The following is a 21,681-nucleotide window of genomic DNA, read 5'->3' as shown; positions in this document are numbered from 1 at the left end:
CTGAGGTTAAAATATTTATTATATTAATAAATCTGTGATGATGACCTGACGTTAACATATTAATAAATCAATGATAACATATTAATAAATCTGAGATGATGATCTGAGGTTAACATATTTATTTTATTAATAAATCAGCGATGATGATCTGAGGTAAACATATTAATTATATTAATAAATCAGCGATGATGACCAAGGGTTAACATATTAATAAATCAGCGATTAGGTCAACATATTTAACAGAATAAATAATCAGATTAAATAAATTTAACGTCTCAAATAACCTGTCTTGTGTTTAAACTAGTGCTGTGTTGGTTCACCTTTCTGGCGTTTGTCTTTAAATGAAATTGACATAATACATGATAAAAACCGAATTATTAGACAAAAATACGATCGCTAAATTAGCAAGAGACAAGTTTAGTCACGTTTAATAGCTAGATTTAAATTCAAAACAATATTGTTAGCTTGTTTTAATTGAAGCCAGAAAGTAAATCGCAGTAAGCAGCACGTCAATCTAACGTTAGGTAGGGACGGCTAATAGGCTAACTTAATGCAAACTAAAGTTAAATGTTGCTCGTTTGCTTCGCTAGAAAAAAAGAGCAAATCCATAAACACATATGAATTTTACAATCATTACTGCTTCTGTAAACTTATAGAAGAAAACCGGTGATCTTACCTCTTCACTTGTCCTCTTCACTGGTGAAAAAGGCAGTTGAGTTGCGTGTGTGTGTGGGTGTCTTTTTTGAATTTGCATTTTTGGCGGACTCTGCAGGGGGCACATAATGATGATGTAATAACGTTTGATTGGCTGATAGAGATGTTGTCCCTGGGTTATCATAAATTATGTTGGTCTCAGGACAACTAGCACTTGGCAAAATCAGGACGAGCTTTATTTGTGTCCCCTTCAAAAAAATGCTCGAACGAAATTTTATATTTATTCAAATCAAAATTTTAATCAAATCAAATATACTTTTTTTTTTTTTTACAAGAGAGGCTAGAGAAATTGTGAAGCTCCATTATTATTATTATGTTAGATTTTTTATTATTCAAATAGCCAAATTCTGACTGAGTGAGGACAGTTGAATGTTCTGGCCAGTTTGTAGGCTACAATAGGCTAAAGTTTTTAATTTAAAACTTCAACAGATTCCTATTTTTTTTAATAAGTTATGATTTAATAAATGTGTATTTTAAAAATAATAATTTTTTCATTTTTCTTTCATCTAAATCTTTAGGAAATATTTTGGTACATTAAATGTGTCACTATGATGACGACCTAACAGGCTAATGCACCTAAAATAGTGCTTAAAATGTCACTAAAACACAGTATTTAAATCTCAAACATTGTAAATGAAGTGAATAACTGCAAAAAGGTCCACATTTTGAGAAAATGACCCCTGGCTGGCTACAGGTCTGCTTTGAGATAACCAAGTAGCTGTTTAATGGAATAACTGATTATCCCAGTACATATTAGTCATTCAGTTTCCCAGAGATGGGTTGCGGCTGGAAGGGCATCCGCTGCGTAAAAACGTGCTGAATAAATTGGCGGTTCATTTCACTGTGGCAACCCTGGATTAATAAAGGGACTAAGCCGAAAAAAGAAACATCCACACACACTCATCCACAGCAGAATGAACCGCCAACTTATCCAGCAAGTTTTTATGCAGCGGATGCCCTTCCAGCCGCAACCCATCTCTGGGAAACATCCACACACACATTCACGCACACACTCATACACTATGGACAATTTAGCTTACCTAATTCACCTGTACCGCATGTCTTTTGACTGTGGGGGAAACCGGAGCACCTGGAGGAAAACCCATGCGAATGCAGGGAGAACATGCTAACTCCACACAGAAACTCCAACTGACCGAGTCGAGGCTCGAACCAGCGACCTTCTTGCTGTGAGGGGACAGCACTACCACATATATATATATATATATATATATATATATATATATATATATATATATATATATATAATCAAAAGTAACTAAGTAAGTAATAACTTGAGTAATTTTTTCATAAGGTACTTTTTTACTCTTACTCGAGTAACTTTTAAGATTGTTACTTTTACTTGAGTAAAAATTTCTGCAAGTACTTGTACTCTTACTTGAGTACAGATTTTGAATAATCTAACCACCTCTGTAGTTATCAGAGCCCAATATTTGTTTTGGTCAAAGGTCAGTAACTGTGTATTTCTATGTAAATTAAGTTAAGAGTCAGGGTATTCAGGAGATCACATGTTTATGCTCACTGCACTGTAAAAATGCTGGGCTCCACACAATTCCTTCATGTTATCCCAACACAAATTGATTAAGTTAACTTACTTCATTTTTCAAATGGAAGTAGCTTGAACATAAAACAATTAATTTGTGCCAAAAAAAACAACAATTGTAAAAAGAAGAATTGTGTTTGTTCAGCTCATTTTAAATAAGTAACAAAATAAAATCCTTTTTTGAGTCTATGTAATAAAATATTTCAGTAAAGGGCTTGCTTGTTATTTGACAAAAAGTAAATGCCTCAACCTTTCTTTTAAAATAAAGATTTACATGTTAAAACATCAACATAGAAATTCAGTTCTAAAATGTTTATTTAGGAAACTACACTGAATGTTTATTTTATTGCTTACGACTAAAACATTTGTATGTTTTAATCTAATATTTCAGTACTTTTTAAAACTCTTTTTTTTCCTTTTGTATAAATTAACAAATGTGCATTTGCACAGGCTTTAAACTACATTAGCTGGTTGAATCATTAATCAAATGATCAATATTTTTAAGGGCCTCCTTTAGCAGGAGAGTCTCTTTATAAGGGACAGTTCAGCTTATCTCATGGCCTGGACACTCGTCATCATGGCTCTGAATGTTAGCTGTTGTTGGAAAGGGCTCCTCCTGAACTTTTTCCTTTTCGTCTGTGTCAATGGACAAGCAGCAGAGCCGTAAGTTTTAACACTTTTGTTTCCTTAGAGGAAGGCAGTTATTTACTAATGAGTACATTATTTCATTTATTCATTTTCCTTCGGCTTAGTCCCTTTTATTGTGTATATTTGAATAATATAAAAAATAAAAATTACATTTTTATTTAAAATTTTTTCATCAAAATATGATGATGATGATAGCAATGAGTTACAGTAAATGCTTTACATTTATTAAAACTATTTTTTTAAATCCTCTTTTAAATGGAATTTTCAATGGAAAAACTGATGCCACTTTATTTTTTGTTTTACTGTTGTTATGAATGGGGTGATGGTAAAAGAGGTGAAGTTCCAAACACAGCTTTATTATATTGGAGGGTGGTTAACAGGCAGACAAACAATCGAAATCCAATAAAAACAAAACTGGGCAAGACAAAGACAAAAACAGACAATTAAATATTTATGAGTGCATACAAAAATGAGCACTCATGAGTGGAAGTGGTGCTTATATAATGTGTGTAATGTCTTGGAGCTGTGTGAATAATCAGAGTTTAAAATAAACTGAATCAGATGTGTGGGTGCAAAGTATTCTGGTACGTGTAGTCCAGGTGAGTGGCTGAGGTGATGTGTGGAGTTTCCTCTGGTGTGGCTGTCCACTGACAATCCTGACTTTATCAACAGCCACTATATGTAGAATGTCTTGATTTCTTTTGGATTTATATAACTGACCTGTGTTGCACAGTATATTTTTGCTGTTTGATAGGCTTACTGCATGCATAAGAAACATGTTTAATTAACAATTATTATCTCACATCAGATCTTTCATGGTGACTTTTCCTGCCGTGATTGAGTCAGGATCTGAGGCCAAACTGTGTGCAAGTCTTCTGAAGCCCAATGAAAGTCTCGTCATGAACATATATCTGGTTCATGGGAACCAGAGCACATTACTGCTGCAGGAGAATGCTGAGCAAGAGTTTCACCGCTGCTTTAACTTCAAGGTCTTTTGCAAAACAAAATGAATTTAATACAATTGTAAACATTTGCTTTTTTGAAGAAAAGTTGCTGTCTGTTGCAGAAGTTGTAAACGCAAAACATTATTTCTCATCAGGCCCCTCTAGCAGAAGCAGAATCAGTGCAGAAAATCAAGGTTGAACTTCAGGGAGAGTCCTTCAAGATGACTGAGGAAAGAAAAGTCATGTTCAAATCTTACGATCCTCTGACCTTTATCCAGACTGATAAACCCATCTATATGCCTGGACAGATTGGTGAGTTGTGAATGTTTCAAAGTCTAAATTTTAGTAAATAATCCTGGTGTCACTGACATCTTACCCTGACCACAACTGATGTAACATACATTAAGTAAAGCATGTTATCATCATACGATGAGCTGAAGTAGCAGTATAGGACATCAGGGTCAAAAATACACATGTTACAAAACCCTGCAGATATTACAAGTTTGTTGTAAGCAGTTAAATGTATTTGCAAACTTGTAAACAGAATAGAGAACCAGATAAGTTTAAAAAATAGATAAGAATGAGAGAAAACACAAGAGTGTAGGTAAAGCACTGCTTAAATAAGAGCACTTTGGTCAAAGAGTGCGTCAGAAAGTGTAATAAGACAGATACTAATTAGCTGCCATGTTAGGGTGAAAAGTTTAACTAACAGTCACATACACCTTTAATTAAGATGCCTTGTGCCCATTTAAACTATTAAGCAAAACCTTCAGAGCATACAGCCCGTGATTTAAATAGGGCTCTTGCTTCTGCAACTGTATCCAAAACCCGCAGTGACACATTCAATGTCTGCCCATCACAAACATGCAAATTCCATATCTCTGGCGTGGGGTGCTATACAATTTCCAGTGCTTTCACATAACAGGTGTCATCATAACAGAACTGGGCATGGGGAGCTCTTGTAAGCTCCAGTATGTCCAGAAACCACAGCTAGATAAACCAGTTCAGCATGGCCAGAAGAACAGTATCCCATTCCTCCCTCATCTTGTGCAGCACCCATATGTGTTCATCATCTGTACCAGGGAAAAGCATACTCAAGGAGCACTCATAACATTATCAAATGAGAAGATGCCAATCCTTCATGGGAGTAAAAAACCAATCAATCTTTGCATACTTTGTATCCTGTATGAGCATTAAGGCATTACATGATCATTTAGGAAGAATGATGACTTTTTTCAATACATGGGCCACTTGTTGTATGAGTCAACAGATCTCCTTGCAATGACTCTCGCATTTGATGGTGGCTCTGCAGGCTCTGTTAAATGCACACCTCAGTAATGCATGACTTCGTTCTCCATTTGAGAGGCGTCTTTAAGCTGCCATCACCAAAAAAGCCTTTTATATATTAAGTATAAATATTTCAGTAGTTCATTACATTATTCTTGTGTCATTTTATCGTTCACTGTTTTCACAATTTTTTCAATTTTGTTTTGTTTTATTTTTGTTTGTATTTTTTGGTACAGTGTGCTCTATACCCTTACGAGAGTGCTAAAGGGTTCATGGGAGTATGTCCAACCAGTCCACATGTGTTTTGTGGACTTAGAGATGGCATTCAACCGTGTCCCCCGTGGCATGCTGTGCCGATGCTGTGGGAGTACTGGGTCAGAGACACTTTGTTAAGGGCTGTCTGGTCCATATATGAACAGAGTAGGAGTTTGGTTCGCATTGCTGGCACTAAGTCAGACTTGTTTTCAGCCCAGGTGAAAAAAATATATAATTAAATGCAGCTAAAATACACTTAAATACCCACAAATACATTTTTAGTACATTGTTATTTTTATGCGTTAAATAAAAGTTTGATGGTTTTACACTATAAATATACTAATTAAAAGTATGTTTATACTTCAGTAGGACTTTAGTACACTTGACAAAAGTATAAATACCAGTAACTTAAATAATTTTTTTGTGTACTACAATAAAGTTCACTGCAGAAAAAACATCCAAAAGACTTTTATTAGTGTCAAAAGTGTGCTTTAAATGCTTTAAACATTAGTCGATTTTTAGTACACTGTTTACATACTAATCCTAAGTTTAAAATAAGTTAGTATATAAAAAATCTATTAGTTATGTATTGGAGTAGAAGTACATTTTCCCAAAAGTTGTACTTAAGTACACTTAATGTGAATGCAATATTATCACTGACACTTAAATTGATTTTGAGTGTGGTAATTTGAAGTTTTTAAGTAATTTTAAGTAGAAGTACATTTTCCCAAAATGTCTTTACATTTCATATCTGTGCTGTAATGTTGCATCTTATTTATATTTTTGTGTTCTCAGTGTTTTGATGAAGCACAGATGCTGTTTTCTTTGTACACACACTATCCCAGGTAAAAAAAAAAAAAAAAAGTGCACTAAAATGCACTTTATTTAAGTATACTTAGTACATTTTTCAGTAATGTACTAAAAGTGCTCTATTTTCGCACACTAATTTTGTACTTAATGTACTAAAATATAGTATTAAGTATATGTTAAGATAAACTTAATACCATCTAAGTGTACTCAACTGTGCTATTTTGAGACACCCCGAAACTGAAATAAAATGTGCTTTTAAAATACTATATCTGTATTTAAAAATATATGTTTAGTTACAACTAGAAATACACTTGAACCCTCATTTTAAACATTTAAATATATTTATGACTAATTTAAAGTATAATAGTAATATATTAAAAGAATATACAAATTGTAAAAAAAAAAAAAAGTGTGCTAAATACTGTATTAAAAGTGCTTGATTTTCCCAAACTAAATTTGTATTTAATGTACTAAAAATTATTATTAAGTACTTTTTAAGATAAACTTAAGTACATCTAAGTGTACTCAACTGTGCTAATATGAGACAAAATGAAGCTGATCTAAAATGTGTTTTTAACATACTAAACATTTATTTAAAGAATATATTTTGAAGGGATACTGTGTGTACAAAGAAAACAGCATCTGTGCTTCATCAAAACATTTGAATCTTTTTGTGCAATAAACCACAAGTCCAAAAATACCTTATGGGAGGGAACAAAAACTTAGCAAAAACTGAGAACACAAAAATATAAATAAAATAATGTACTTCTACTACGATACATTACTAATAGATTTTTAATAAAGTCAGTTTAATATAAACTTAAAATTACAACACTCAAAATCTATTAAAGTGTTAATATTAAATATTAAAGTGATAATATTGCATTCACATTAAGTGTACTTAAGTACAATTTTTGGGAAAATGTACTTCTACTACAAAACATTACTAATAGATTTTTTATATATTAACTTATTTTAAACTTAGGATTAGTATGTAAACAGTGTACTAAAAATCAACTAATGTTTAAAGCATTTAAAGCACACTTTTGAAAAACACATTAATTGTCACGATAACTTCATTCACAATAACCATGGACTACAATTCCGCCATTTCTGGACTACATTTTCATACATGCACTCCGCTCACACTCACACATGCTTCCTCATCTAGAATGATTACACTCGCGCCACCTGAGGATTGTCAGAGACTGATTGCCCACACTATTTAACCAACACACTCACTCATTCACATTGCCGAGTCTTGTTAACTGTAAAGTAACAACGTGTTTTCTAGTCTAGTTTTCCTGTGTTTTGACCCTAGCCTTGTTAGCCCGTGTGTCTTAGTCTGCCGCCTGCCTTCTGACCACTCGCCTGATCCTTTGACTACGATTCTGGACTTCCCTTGTATGTCTGTTTGCACCTGTATTGACCATTTCTTGCCTGACCACTGATTAAACCTGCACGTGGAACTTATCTCTGTTGTTTGTGTCACTCCTCAGGTTACACTAATACAACTGTTTTGGATGTTTTTTTCTGTAGTGTACTTTATGTAGTACACTAAAGTATAACTGGTATTTGGTATACTTTTGTCAAGTGTACTAAAGTCCTACTGAAGTATAAACATACTTTTAATTAGTATATTTATAGTGTAAAACCATCAAACTTTTATTTAACACAAAAAAATAACAATGTACTAAAAATGTATTTGCGGGTATTTAAGTGTATTTTAATTGCATTTAATTATTTATTTTTTTCACCTGGGATCCCTTCAAAATATATTCTTTAAATAAATGTTTAGAATGTTAAAAGCACATTTTAGATCAGCTTAATTTTGTCTCATAATAGCACAGTTGAGTACTTGGATGTACTTAAGTTTATCTTAATGTACTTAATACTAATTTTTAGTACAACAAATACAAAATTAGTTTGGGAAAATCAAGCACTTTTAATACAGTATTTAGCACACTTTTTTTTTTACAATTTTTATATTCATTTAATATATTACAATTATACTTTAAATTAGTCATAAATATATTTAAATGTTTAAAATTAGGGTTCAAGTGTATTTTTAGTTCAGTTTCAGGGTGTCTCAAAATAGCACAGTTGAGTACCCTTAGATGGTATTAAGTTTATCTTAATATATATTTAATACTATCTTTTAGTACATTAAGTACAAAATTAGAGTGCGAAAATAGATCACTTTTAGTACATTACTGAAAAGTGTACAAAGTATACTTAAAGTGTATAATAGCACACTGCTTTCACATTTTGTATATTCTTTAAATATATTACTATTATGCTTTAAGCTATTCTTAAATATATTTATAAATGTTTAAAATTAGGGTTCAAGTGTATTTTTAGTTGTAACTAAACATATTTTTTAAATACAGATATAGTATGTTAAAAGCACATTTTAGTTCAATTTCAGGGTGTCTCAAAATAGCACAGTTGAGAAAAATTAGATGGTATTAAGTTTATCTTAACATATACTTAATACTATCTTTTAGTACATTAAGTACAAAATTAGTGTTCGAAAATAGAGCACTTTTAGTACATTACTGAAAAGTGTACTAAGTATACTTAAATAAGTGTATTTTAGTGCACTTTTTTTCACCTGGGAGTGCATGTTGGGCTTTGGCAGGGCGGCTCTTTGTCCCCAATTCTGTTCATAATTTTTATGGACAGAACTTTAAAGCGCAGCTTTGGGCTGGAAGTCGGCCGGTTCAGGGACTACAGGATTTCATCTCTGTTATTTGCAGACGATGTTGTTCTGTTGACTTCATCAAACACGGACCTTCAGTGTGACGCAGCTGGGATGAGAATCAGCACCTCCGAGGTCATGGTGCTCCACCAGAAAAAGGTGGTTTGCCATCTTCAGGTTGGAGGAGGGTCCTTACCCCAGGTGGAGGAGTTCAAGTACTGTATATTGGGGTTTTGTTCACAAGTAATGGAAGGATGGAGTGTGAGATTGACAGGTGGATCGGTGCAGCGGCAGCAGTAATGTGGTCCATGTACTGTCTGTTTTGGTAAAGAAGGAGCTGAGACGAAAGGCAAAGCTCTCGATTTACCAGTCAATCTACATTCCTACTCTCATCTATGGTTTAGGAGCTTTGGGTCATGACCGAAAGGACAAGATCTCGGATACAATTGGCTGAAATGAGTTTCCTTCGCAGGGTTGCAGGGCGCACTCTTACAGATAGGGTGAGAAGCTCTGTCACCCGGCAGGAGCTCAGAGTAGAGCCGCTGCTCCAGCACATCTAGAGAAGTCAGCTGAGGTGGCTCAGGCATCTGTTTAGGATGCCTTCTGAACACATACCTAAGGAGGTGTTCCAGGCATGTCCCACCGAGAGGAGGCCACGGGGAAGACCCAGGACATGCTGGAGGGACTTTGTCTCTTGGCTGGCTTGGGAAAACCTTGGAATCCTCCTAGAAGAGCTGGAGGAAGTGTTTGGTGAGAAGGAAGCCTGAAGTTCTCCAAAGACTGCTGCCCCCGCGACCCGGCCACGGATAAGTGGATGAAAATGATGATGATGTATTGTTTGGGTTTTTACCAAAATCTGCTTCAATTTCATGGCAACAGCTCCTTTAGAATATTTTTTTCCTAAAAAAAAAAACATGACATGTTGACTACTTTTTTCTCCACTGTAACGACTTCTTTTTAATGTACATTACTTGGGAAATTGGCTATAACATATTTTTATGTTTTCAAAGTGAACTTCAGAGTTGTTACCATGGATACAAACTTTGCACCTGTTGATCAGCAGGTATGACGTGTTTTATGTTGGATTTAAATCCTCTGAAAATCTGTTATAAATTATTGAACTAGTTTTTTTATCTCTTTTCCAGTACAGTATTATCGTGCTTGAGGTAAGAACATAAGATATTCTCTACAGTCATTACAAAGCCTTTACTGTGCTTTGAAAAACCATATATCTCTTCATTAATGGTCAAGATGTTTTGTTGACTGTGTGACTAAATGGATTGTGTTTTTGGTATTAAACAGGACAGTCAAGATAACAGGATTGGTCAATGGACAAATGTTTCCTCAACAAGGTGGATTTTGCAGCGCTCATATGAATTAAACCCAGAATGTCGTGAAGGCGCATACAAACTAAAGGCTTTTATTGGAGAAAGGATGAGCTCACATTATTTTCAGGTGAAAAAATACGGTAAGTCATAAAAGGGAATAGCTTGGTGTGTGTCATGTCACAGAATTCAAATTATATTGTTGTTTATTAAGTTATTGTAATACTAACTGTCTTGATTTCTAGTTTTGCCTAAGTTTGAAGTTACAGTAAAAAAACCAAAGACAGTGAGTGTTGTTGAGGAGGAACTGTTAATTGAGGTTTGCGCAAAGTGAGTCATTTATTTCTCTTCTTTATAGTCAAATTGTGTTACTTTAACTGTTGAGTGCATTCTCTGGGGTCAATTATCATAGAATATTATTTATTGTACTTAATCCTGGGTTTGATCAGTTGCTTGAACATTTTCACTTTACAGATACACTTATGGACAACCTGTGCCTGGTAAATCATGGGTAAAAGTGTGCCGTAATCCTTTGCCCTACATTATTTTCTTTCCATTGTGTTTAGAGGAAACCCTTGAGGTATGTTAGCTGAACTGCACTACACAACATTTTTCCTTCTTCTATTCATTTAAATCACGCTTCAGCTAATATGCAAATGTTTTATTATTTATTACAATTAGATAACAAAGACTGGCTGTGCCATCCATAACTTCGGTTTATCAATGATATTGAACTCCACACTAAAAGATAACTTAAAGGATTCTCTTCATGTTGAGGCAGTGGTTACAGAAGAAGGAACGGGTGAGCTGTTGGGTTGATCAAATCTTTATCTGATTTTATTGACTTTCTAATTTTTAAATTTATTATACATATGAATATTTTACTATTACAGAGATCACCATGACAAAATCTGAATCTGTACATCTCACGTATGAAATTGGCAAAATCACACTGATTGACCTGCCCAAAACATATGAACCTGGATCAGTCATAGAAGGAAAAGTAAGTCTGAAATTTATGCCAATAATGTATGCAAAAATATACATTTTCCTGATTATATCCCTGATCACATTCTTATTTTCAACAGATCAAACTTTCCGATTTTAAGGATGCTCCAATTCCAAACAAAGAGGTTTATCTTTTAGAAGGTGAAAACTGGTCCTCCAAACTGCTCCTAAATCTCACTACAGACAGTGATGGACTGGCCAGCTTCTCTCTTAATACATCTAGTCTTTCTAAAAAAGACATTTCTCTGATTGTAAGAGAGTTTGTATTCATCTAGTTTTAGTTAATGTTCCATGAAGGGTTTAGTAGCAACAGTCAACTCATTTCTGAATCTTTCCAGGCAAATGTGTATCCAGATACCCGTTATTATGGCTACAAAACACCTTACTTCTCTACAGATAAAAAAACTGTTCAGCTCTTCCGGATCGCCACTGTGTACTCCCCAACATTAAGTGAACTGATTATAGAAGATATTGAGCAGCCATTAAAGTGTGGCACTGAGATTACAGCCACTGTCAAGTATTATTTTGTTGGCGAGACTGTTGAAGACTTCAGTACTGACATTGTCTATATGGTGAGTACATGTGCTAATTCGTACAGTGATGGCTTTTATTCTTTGCAATTTTGTTTATCAGAGTGTCGTCTGTCTGTTTCAGGTCTTGTCCAGAGGAGTGATTGTTCATCATGGATTTGAGAAGGTTGAAGTGAAGTCTTCTTCTAATGGATTAGCAAGTGGCACAATGTCCTTCAAACTGTCTGTTGGTGCAGATGTGGCTCCTGTAGTGCAGATTCTGGCATACTGTGTTCTGCCCAGTGAAAACGTTATTGCTGCTAACAAAAGATTAGACACTGAAAAATGTTTTGGTAATAAGGTATGTATTGCAGCTGGTTAAAAATAATCTCTGTGTCTGTTTGAATCCTAAAATAAACCCCATTTCCCCATCATCACAGGTGTCTCTGCAGTTTTCTCCTGCTAAAGCAGTTCCTGGTGAGAAAAACACTCTCCAGCTCTCAGCTCAGCCTGGTTCACTGTGTGGCCTCAGTGCTGTAGATCAGAGCGTCCTGATCCTGGAGTCAGGAAAACGTCTGGATGCTGACAAGGTGTAGATGCTTTAAGATTCAATACTTTTAAAAAGTGTGTCTTTGTCTTAGGAATCTACAGTATGAATCTTGTGAAAAAAAAGACTACATTTAGATGTGTCTGCTGTAATCCATCATCTGATATTCAGTTTTTTGAAAGTCCATGAAAGAATTAGTAATCTGACTGACTGTGTGTGAATGTGGTCTCATTGCAGATTTTCAACCTGCTGCCAGTTCAGTCGGTGTCATATTATCCTTACAGTGTTGAAGATGAGCAGGCATGTCTGTATGTAAGACCTCGTCGATCTGTGCTGACAGACAACACCTATGAAACCTTAAAGGTAACAGGTGGATTACATACATATATGTGACAGTGCCAAAGATAAAGGTTTTTCAAACTTAATGGACACACGCCCCCCAAGTTTGTCCAGTTTCACTCGTTCGTGCACACAACCCCCCCCCCCCCCCCACCCCCCAAAAAACAAACAATTGTATAAACATTAGTCACATACTACTTGCTGCATTTAAAGTGCATAATTACATTGAAACATACATATACAGATAATGTGATTCTGTGTGATGGCTGAGTCTTTTTCTGTGAGGACAACATGCTAATCTGTGGTCAGATTCCTGACACGACAAACCGCAAATCATCTTCCACTGTCAAGCGTGAGCCATAGTCTACTTGCTTTTGATGTATGTACATACAGAAAATGCTGCTTCGCAAATCCAAGTTCGCAGAGCCCTAACGGTGTGATTTGTGAGTCGAACATTGAGTATGTTCACATAGGCCACAATACTATTTTAAGATTTAAATATGATTAAGACAATACTCAGATTAAGAGTTCACAATGTCAACATCGATTTTTGATCACCCTAATCTGACTAAAGTCATAACTGACCTAAACAGAAATGGAATAAAGACGTGTGGAGTATGCATATATTAGTGGCATTATTAAAGTAAACACCGCCGTCAAACTATTACGTCATGAAGGACTTTTCACCGCATTTTGTGACAAGATCTACACACTCGGCTGTCAGTAAAGGAATGCACACACACATCACGAAATGCTGTTTTCTTTCTTTCTATTAGAAGTCTGGTATCAATAAAAGCAACACTCTTTCACCATTCCTTCATTTTCGCGTCAAATACCCTAGTTTGTCACAGGAGCATGAATGAAATGTTCATGAGTAAAAGTTAAGCTGCTGAACTGCAGTTAAAGTCGAGCAATTGAAGAGGAAACACCCAAAATTACGTGAAACTCTGCTGGAAAAGTGAATAGCCTGGTGATGCAATTTATTGTCTAGTGTAGTCAGTAGCCTTCAAAATAAGTGAAAGATCCAGAAGGGCATCCTGCTCATTTGATTGAAAAGCCCTCGTCTTTATTCTGTATTTCAATTAAACTGAACTTTGTTTATCCCTTGACAGAGTGTGGGGCTGAAAATGGCAACAAATTTGGCTGTGCGAGTCCCTGATTGTCTTTCATACAGAGGCTTGACTTATCACAAAAATTTAGGTATATGTACTGTTATTCCTGTGTACGCTTTAACAATCAAATATAGCATTGTTTGTTTTAAAGTGTATTTTAAAGAAAGACATAAAATGTCCTTGCCCAGTTTCAGTTGTAATCATGTTTTAGGAGTTTCTAACTTTAACTCAGTGTTATTAAACAAACATTAAATATCATTGAAAAGACTTACAACACTAACATAAATGTAAAACTTTAAATAAATTTAAATGTATCAATTAAAATCTGCATTAAACAATTTGTGTTGTTTGCCTCCTATTTGATTTTATTTCTATGACAATACATGGATTTGATTATTTTGATATGTTACACATACCTGTCACTTAATGCCAAATATTACTTTTTTCAGTGATGTATCCTGACCATAGACCAGTACCAGTGATGTTTGCTCTAGGAATGGCTGGCGTTGATGGACCGGTTGGAAATTCTCCATCAGTGACAATTAGGACAGTCTTTCCAGAAACATGGATCTGGGAGCTTGCTGAAGTGGGGTATGTGAAACATAACTGGTGCATTTTGCCATTAACGTATGCAGTGCATCAGAAACTATTCATAGCGCTTCACGTTTTACAAATTTTTTTTATGTTACAGCCTTATTCCAAAATAGATTTAATTAATTTATTTCATCAATAAATTCTATTCAATACCCCATAATGAAAATGTGAAAAAAAAAAAGATTTTTTGAAATTGTTGCAAATTTATTAAAAATAAAAAAACTGAAAAATCACATGTGCAAAATCACAAGTGCATAATCACATGTGCAGCCTTTGCTCAATACTTTGTTGATGCACCTTTGGCAGCAATTACAGCCTCAAGTCTTTTTGCATATGATGCCACGCTTGGCACACCAGTCTTTGGGAATTTTTGCCCATTCCTCTTTGCAGTACCTCTCAAGCTCTATCAGGTTTGATGGGAAGCAACGATGTACAGCCATTTTCTGATCTCCCCAGATGTTCAATAAGGTTTAGGTCTGGGCTCTGGCTAGGCCACTCAAGGACATTCACTGAGCTGTTGTGAAGCCACTCCATTGATATTTTCTTGGTGTGCTTTGGGCCACTGTCCTGCCCCAGCCTGAGGTCAAGAGCACTCTGAAGCAGGTTTTCATTCAGGATGTCCCTGTACATTGCTGCATTCATCTTTCCTCTTATCCTGACTAGTCTTCCAGTTCCTGCTGCTGAAAAACATCCCCAAAACATGATGCTGCCTTCACCATGCTTCACTGTAGGGATGGTATTAGCCTGGTGATGAGCGGTACCTGGTTTTCTCCAAACGTAACCCCAGGCATTCACTCCAAAAAGTTCAGTTTTAGTCTCATCATTCCAGAGAATTTTGTTTCCTATGATCTGAGAGTCTGTTAGATGCCTTTTGGCAAATTCCAGGCGGGGAGTGGCTTCCATTTGGCCTCTCTACCATACATGCCTGATTGGTGGATTGTTGCACAGATGGTTGTCCTTCTGTAAGGTTCTCCTTTCTCCACAGAAGATTGATGTAGCTCAGACAGAGTGACCATCGAGTTATTGATCACCTCTCTGACCAAGGCCCTTTCCTCCCGATCACTCAGTTTAGATGGCCAGCCAGCTCTAGGAAAAGTGCTGGTGGTGCCAAACATCTTCCGCTTACGGATGATGGAGGCCACTGTGCTCATTGGAACAGAGCAGCAGAAATTTTTCTGTAATGTTCTCCAGCCTTGCGCCTCGAGGCAATTCTGTCCTAGAGGTCTACAGACAATTCCTTTGTCTTCATGCTTGGTGTGTGCTTTGACATGAACTGCCAACCCTGGGACTTTATATAGACAGGTGTATGTCTTTTCAAATCATGTCCAATCAACTAAATATACCACTATAGGTGAGTTAAGCTGCTGAAACATCTTATGAATGATCAGTGGAAAGTTTTTTTTTTAGTCAATTTGCAACAATTAAAAAATATATTTTGTCCTTGTTGACATTATGGGGTATTGTGTGTAAAAACTTTAAGGAAATAAATGAATTTAATCCAGGCTGTAACATAAAAAAATGTGGGGAAAAAGGGAAACGCCATGAATACTTACCGGATGCACTGTATCTTCAATGCATCATCTTCATTTTGGCACCTAGAGGAAATGGGAAAACTATGCTGGAGAAATACGCTGCTTTATTTTATCTATCAACTGACAGACTAATCTGAAGTCCTGGCCTTCTCATACTCTATATTGCTGTCAGCATTTCCTACATTATTTGCAATATCTTCCCTAGGAGTTCCTGTTTGGAAACTATCCCCAGCAGATCATTGTAAGGGTAGCTGGCTGCTACACTGTTCAAGGTGCTTGCATCTTTGTTATGGTCACTGCCAACCCGTCCAGTGGCATAATGAAGAGCTCTTTCACAGCCAGTTTGTGAATTAATTCAATAGGCCTCTCCTAAAAGTAGCATGAAATGGAGTCATAACAGATTGTACAGTATTTACTAATCCTGAATCCTGAGTCCTGCCTGCTCTGCTCACAATTCTTGTTAAAAGTTTTTTGAGGGAGAGATTCGTGGCTGTGACATGTTTTGATTGATGGATTAGTTGATAAATAAGAAGTTTTTTGTTTTTCATTTTGTCTTGTTTTTGCATAAACCTTACATGCATATAGTCCAATATTGTTGTTGCTGTGACATAAAAGTGTCTGAAGAGGATTGACTTGGTATCATAATTGCACAAAACATAAAATGGCTGTACACACACAAAAAAAAATGGTTTGTAGTTTGCAGATTTATACACTCTGACAATCAAAAAGAGGCTCCTGCCAAGACAGAATGCAGATGATTCAAAATCCCTCAAATTCCAGACTTACATATGTAACCAATTTTTGCTCAATTGTTGAGTAGGAATCAGTCAGGCTTATTGTTATTATTGCACCACAGAGACTCTGGATCAGCTGAGGTTCCTGTTACAGTTCCTGACACCATCACGACTTGGGAAACAGAGGCCTTCTGTCTGTCCTCCACAGGTCTGGGTTTGGCTCCTCCTGCTCAGCTGACAGTTTTCCAGCCCTTCTTCCTGGAGCTCTCTCTACCTTACTCCATCATACGTGGAGAGATCTTTGAGCTCAAGGCCACTGTCTTCAACTATCTATCCAAGTGCATCATGGTGAGATTTCAGACTCAGTCTGATCCAATCAGATCAAATATTCCACTCATCACATGTGCTTGATTGACAGGTTAAAGTGAGTCCAGCTCCTTCCTCAGACTACACTCTCAAAGCCTCCTCTGATGATCAGTATTCATCCTGTCTCTGTGCTAATGGAAGAAAAACCTTTAAATGGATCCTCACTCCTTCTGTTCTTGGTGACTTGTCCAGTCTGAATCATAGTTTCTCAGTGTTTGAGTCTGCTGTATCTTCACATACATGTCTTGTGTTGCAGGAGTGGTGAATGTTACAGTCAGTGCAGAGGCAGAGGCGTCCCAGACTGTGTGTGACAATGAGATTGTGAGTGTGCCAGAGCGAGGACGCATTGACATCGTCACACGAAGTCTGCTTGTACAGGTCAGTTCACATCAAACAGCTCTCAGACATCATCTACCATTGATCCTAATGTTGTTTGTGTTGTTATTTTTATGCTGCAGGCTGAAGGAATTGAAAAGACAGAGACCAACAGCTGGTTACTGTGTCCAAAGGGTGGGTTCCATAAATTGGTCAGATATTTTGGTGTAAAAGCACTCATAATGCAGAAAACATTTTGCTTGCATTTAATTTTTCAATCAAGCAGAGAAGTTTTTTATCCAATTAATACAAATGTTGCCTCAAGGAATTCAGATTCTGCACAAATGAGTAAATTAGCATGCAGTATCAAAACTACATATTGAGAACACACATTTAATTTAAGGACTACTCTATTTGGAGGAACCATGTTATCATAATATTATCACGTCTACAATATGTGACAATACTGAAAAATCTCATTTTAAAACTGCTGATGCTTTTCTCTCTTACCCGTGTGGTTAAAACAGAATAATTTCTGATTGTGGCTCCTCTTACTCATTATTGGAACTTGTGAAATGAAATAAGTGGAAGTGATTGAAACTAAATTTTATTTTGAAATATTACACTCCTGATGACTGATGCGTGCGTCTCTGCCTCTGATTGACAGGTGACAGTCTCTCAGAGAAAGTGGATCTTACTCTGCCTAAAGATGTGATAGAGGGATCAGCAAAATCCTCAGTTTCAGTCATTGGTAACATTTACGGAGAGGCGTCTGGATGCAGACCTGGTGCAGATGCAATCTGAGCTGCATGCAATGATTTTTAATGGACTTACCTATACCTACACATCAAAGTGGCATCACTAGCTCCATTAAGTGCATTGCGTCCGACACTGCATCTCTGAGAAATGCAATCTCAGCTTGCATCATAAATGCTGCATCCAGTTACTATTGCATTTACATACAGAAAGAGGAGCTTGTGTTTGGATTTCTAAAATGTGTTTGGTTTGCAGGAGACATATTGGGTCGAGCACTGCAGAATCTTCATGGATTATTACGGATGCCGTACGGCTGTGGAGAACAAAACATGGCTGTTCTTTCTCCCAATATTTACATTCTGCAGTATCTGGAGAACACAAAGCAGCTCACATCAGCCATCCGAGAGAAAGCCAGCAGCTTCCTTAAGAGTGGTGAGACACATCAGTCATGATAAGAAACTACTGAGATGGAAAAATTATTTGTTTATTTCTCAACACAGCTGAATGTCAGACACAATCTGCTCTAACATTAACAAGCATTAACCATTATGCCACTAAACAGGATACCAGAGACAACTGAACTACAAGCATTTTGATGGGGCTTACAGCACATTTGGTTATGGTGATGGGAACACATGGTATATATAGTTTCACTCTTTTGTTAAAGCAAAATTAACATCAAGGAAATATTCTAAATTATTAAATCTTCCACACCACCAGGTTGACTGCCTTTGTCCTGAGGTCTTTTGGCAAAGCTCAAAAATACACATTTATTGATCCACAAATTATTCAGAGTGCAAAGGATTGGTTAATAAGCAGACGGGATTCAGACGGCTGTTTTATCCAACAGGGAAGACTGTTTAACAACAGAATGAAGGTTTGTCTATCTATCTATCTATCTATCTATCTATCTATCTATCTATCTATCTATCTATCTATCTATCTATCTATCTATCTATCACTATAGCAAACATCTAGAAAGAAATCTAGTAACTAGGAAACTTTACTTTTACTTTTAAACTTTTCTCTTTCAAACATTTAGGATTTGTCAAGCCAATATAAATGTGTGTCTAAATGAACATAAATGTATTGATTGTGTTGCCTTACCCCAAATTGTCCTTTATCATAGGGTGGAGTGAATGATAATGTGACCATGACGGCCTACATTACTGCATCACTGCTTGAACTGGAAACTCCTGTCACAGTAAGTTCATCATCAGGAAAATCAGTATAAACTCTTAGTAAAATGACACTCGCAGCATCTGTTTGTCTGTTTGTGTTTCAGGATCCTGTCATCACTAAAGGTTTGTCATGCTTGAGGTCTGTCATCGAGGAAGTCAAAAACACTTACACCACTGCTCTGCTGGCCTACACTTTCAGTCTGGCTAGAGACACCAACACTCGACAGCAGCTTTTCAACAAACTGGAGGATCTTGCTATTTCAGATGGTAAGAGATTGCTTTCTGATGACTTTCTGCACTGCACTGTTGCTTTTGTCCTGCTGGTTGATTTGTCTTTTGTGTCCTAAAGGTCCTCTTGTCCACTGGTCTCGGTCTGCATCTGCTGATGACTCTGCTTCTCTGGATGTGGAGATCAGCTCATATGTGCTGCTAGCTGTTCTCACTGCAGATTCACTCACTACAGCTGATCTGGGCTTTGCTAACAGGATTGTCAGCTGGCTTGTGAAGCAGCAGAATGCCTATGGAGGATTCTCCTCCACACAGGTTGCTCAAATCAAACACATTATTGCTGAATGGCTAAAATTGTCACATGACTGAACTCATTTCTTTCCCAGGACACAGTGGTGGCTCTTCAGGCTCTGTCTTTGTACGCCACCAAAGTGTTCAGCTCTGACGGCTCCAGCACAGTGACTGTACAGTCAGCAGGAGACTCTCACCACTTTGATGTCAATCAGGACAACAAGTTACTGTACCAGGAGAAGCAGCTGGCCAATGTGCCGGGCAAATACAGCATTGAAGTCAAGGGCTCAGCCTGTGTGTCTGTGCAGGTCTGCAGTTTCACCTTCATTTACTCACCTTTTCTCTTTGCATTTTGGGGTTATTCTACTTTGAGATTGTTTATGAACATTTTATCTGTTTTGACTCAGATAGCTCAGTTTTACAACATTCCCACTCCTACTGAAGCTAAAACATTGAGCATTGATGCTAAGATTGAAGGAGATTGTGAAGCACTGGGACAAAATTTCATCTTCGACTTCACTGTCAAGTAAGAATTGACCTGAAAGTAATCCACAATACTAGAGTATGATAATGATTGATATTGAACATGACTGTTGCTTATTTCTAATTTTCATCCATTCAATCATTCATTGATTTTCCTTTTGGCTTGGTCCCTGATTTATCAGGGGTCGCTACAGCGGAATGAATCGCCAACTACTTTTTGAACACTTTTATGACATTAAAAGCTTTTATCTAATCATTTCCATTTGCTGATTTCCAGATACGATGGGCCAGAGGAAAAGACTAACATGGCCATTGTAGACATTAAACTGTTATCTGGATTCACAGCTGATACATCTGCGGTGTGTTTGATGATACATCAAGCAGAAATAAAATCTCTAGACGTCAGTGTTAATACTTTAACTGACCTGCTCTTTTTTTCTTACAGCTTGGCACTTCTTCAGGAACATATGTATCACTTGTGGAGCGGGTCGATTCCAAAGATGACCATGTCATTGTGTATCTGAAGGAGGTGAGAGAACAGTAACATTCAAATGGTTGATTTTATGTCATTTTGGTTCAATCAAATATAATAAATCCATTTTGTCAGTAACTGATAAGGTTGTGTTCTCCTGCAGATCTCTAAAAATGTTGCAATGAATTACCAGATACAAATGAAACAGGTTCTACAAGTTAAGAATCTTAAGCCAGCTGTGGTCAAAGTGTATGATTACTACCAAACAAGTAAGATGATTTATGCTTTTGCTGAATATTTTTTTATCATGCGATGGAATATTTATTTAGATTTATTTAACGTGTAAGTGTACTGTGATATAAATGATTACATCCTCCATTTCCTTCAGGTGATCAATCAGAGATTGAATACTCCTTCCACTGTGAAGCACTGAAGAACATCAATTAATATTTTTCAGTGGTGAAACATGTTTAAGCATTTATTTGTTTAATATTAAATAGTTTTTCTATATTCTGGGCAAATTAATTCCCACCTATCAACCCAACCCATCATATCTTAAGAAACTGATTTATTAAATCACACACACACAAAAAATATTACATCATGATTTAACATGATTATTAAAAGTGTTGAACCCAAGTTATGGCGAGCTGGTTGAGTCTTTGTTTGTCTAGAAGCTACATGTTATTTTAGAATCTCCTTTCAGAATTAGATGTTTTATGATTGAATATTTTGAAATGTTTCATCATAGTATTAGATGATCATTTATGACTTTGAATATGTACTGTAACTTATCCTTTTAATTAATTGAATTAAACCAACAACAGCCAAATTATGAGCAAATATGATCTGATAACATGTGGCAAATCACTTCTCCACCAAATCATTAGATGTTAACTATAGTAACCTTATTACTACCAGGTAACAAAAATAAACTATAATTTTTAAAAGCTCACAAAATTTCTTACA

The 21,681-nt window shown here is 36.2% G+C and overlaps 1 protein-coding gene across 2 annotated transcripts; it reads left to right on the top strand.

Annotated features, from left to right (window-relative positions):
* The first annotated feature begins 2,833 nt into the window (after positions 1 to 2,833).
* On the top strand, positions 2,834 to 21,351 carry a2m2e (alpha-2-macroglobulin 2, member e). Of its 2 annotated transcripts, NM_001139479.2 has the most exons (34): positions 2,834 to 2,938; positions 3,732 to 3,912; positions 4,023 to 4,179; positions 9,931 to 9,983; positions 10,066 to 10,086; positions 10,223 to 10,388; positions 10,491 to 10,575; positions 10,720 to 10,825; positions 10,927 to 11,047; positions 11,139 to 11,248; positions 11,334 to 11,504; positions 11,592 to 11,825; positions 11,908 to 12,123; positions 12,203 to 12,352; positions 12,547 to 12,672; positions 13,761 to 13,848; positions 14,210 to 14,351; positions 16,743 to 16,968; positions 17,039 to 17,165; positions 17,243 to 17,364; positions 17,445 to 17,496; positions 17,969 to 18,052; positions 18,313 to 18,489; positions 18,620 to 18,695; positions 18,778 to 18,934; positions 19,187 to 19,261; positions 19,343 to 19,505; positions 19,588 to 19,781; positions 19,853 to 20,065; positions 20,165 to 20,283; positions 20,518 to 20,599; positions 20,686 to 20,769; positions 20,876 to 20,981; positions 21,101 to 21,347. In NM_001139479.2, exons 1-34 carry the CDS (start codon positions 2,853 to 2,855, stop codon positions 21,157 to 21,159), a joined length of 4,329 nt encoding a protein of 1,442 aa, NP_001132951.1. In that variant the 5' UTR covers positions 2,834 to 2,852; the 3' UTR covers positions 21,160 to 21,347. The 2 variants fall into 2 exon arrangements, with proteins under 2 accessions (NP_001132951.1, XP_073778726.1); XM_073922625.1 differs by lacking the exon at positions 10,066 to 10,086 and having other exon boundaries at positions 9,931 to 9,999; positions 21,101 to 21,351.
* The last annotated feature ends 330 nt before the right edge of the window (positions 21,352 to 21,681 follow it).

Source organism: Danio rerio, chromosome 15 (genome assembly GCF_049306965.1).
Source record: "Danio rerio strain Tuebingen ecotype United States chromosome 15, GRCz12tu, whole genome shotgun sequence".
Classification (NCBI taxonomy): Eukaryota; Metazoa; Chordata; class Actinopteri; order Cypriniformes; family Danionidae; genus Danio; species Danio rerio.
The sequence above is the reverse complement of the archived record's forward strand: the minus strand, read 5'-3'. Positions and strand labels throughout refer to the sequence as shown.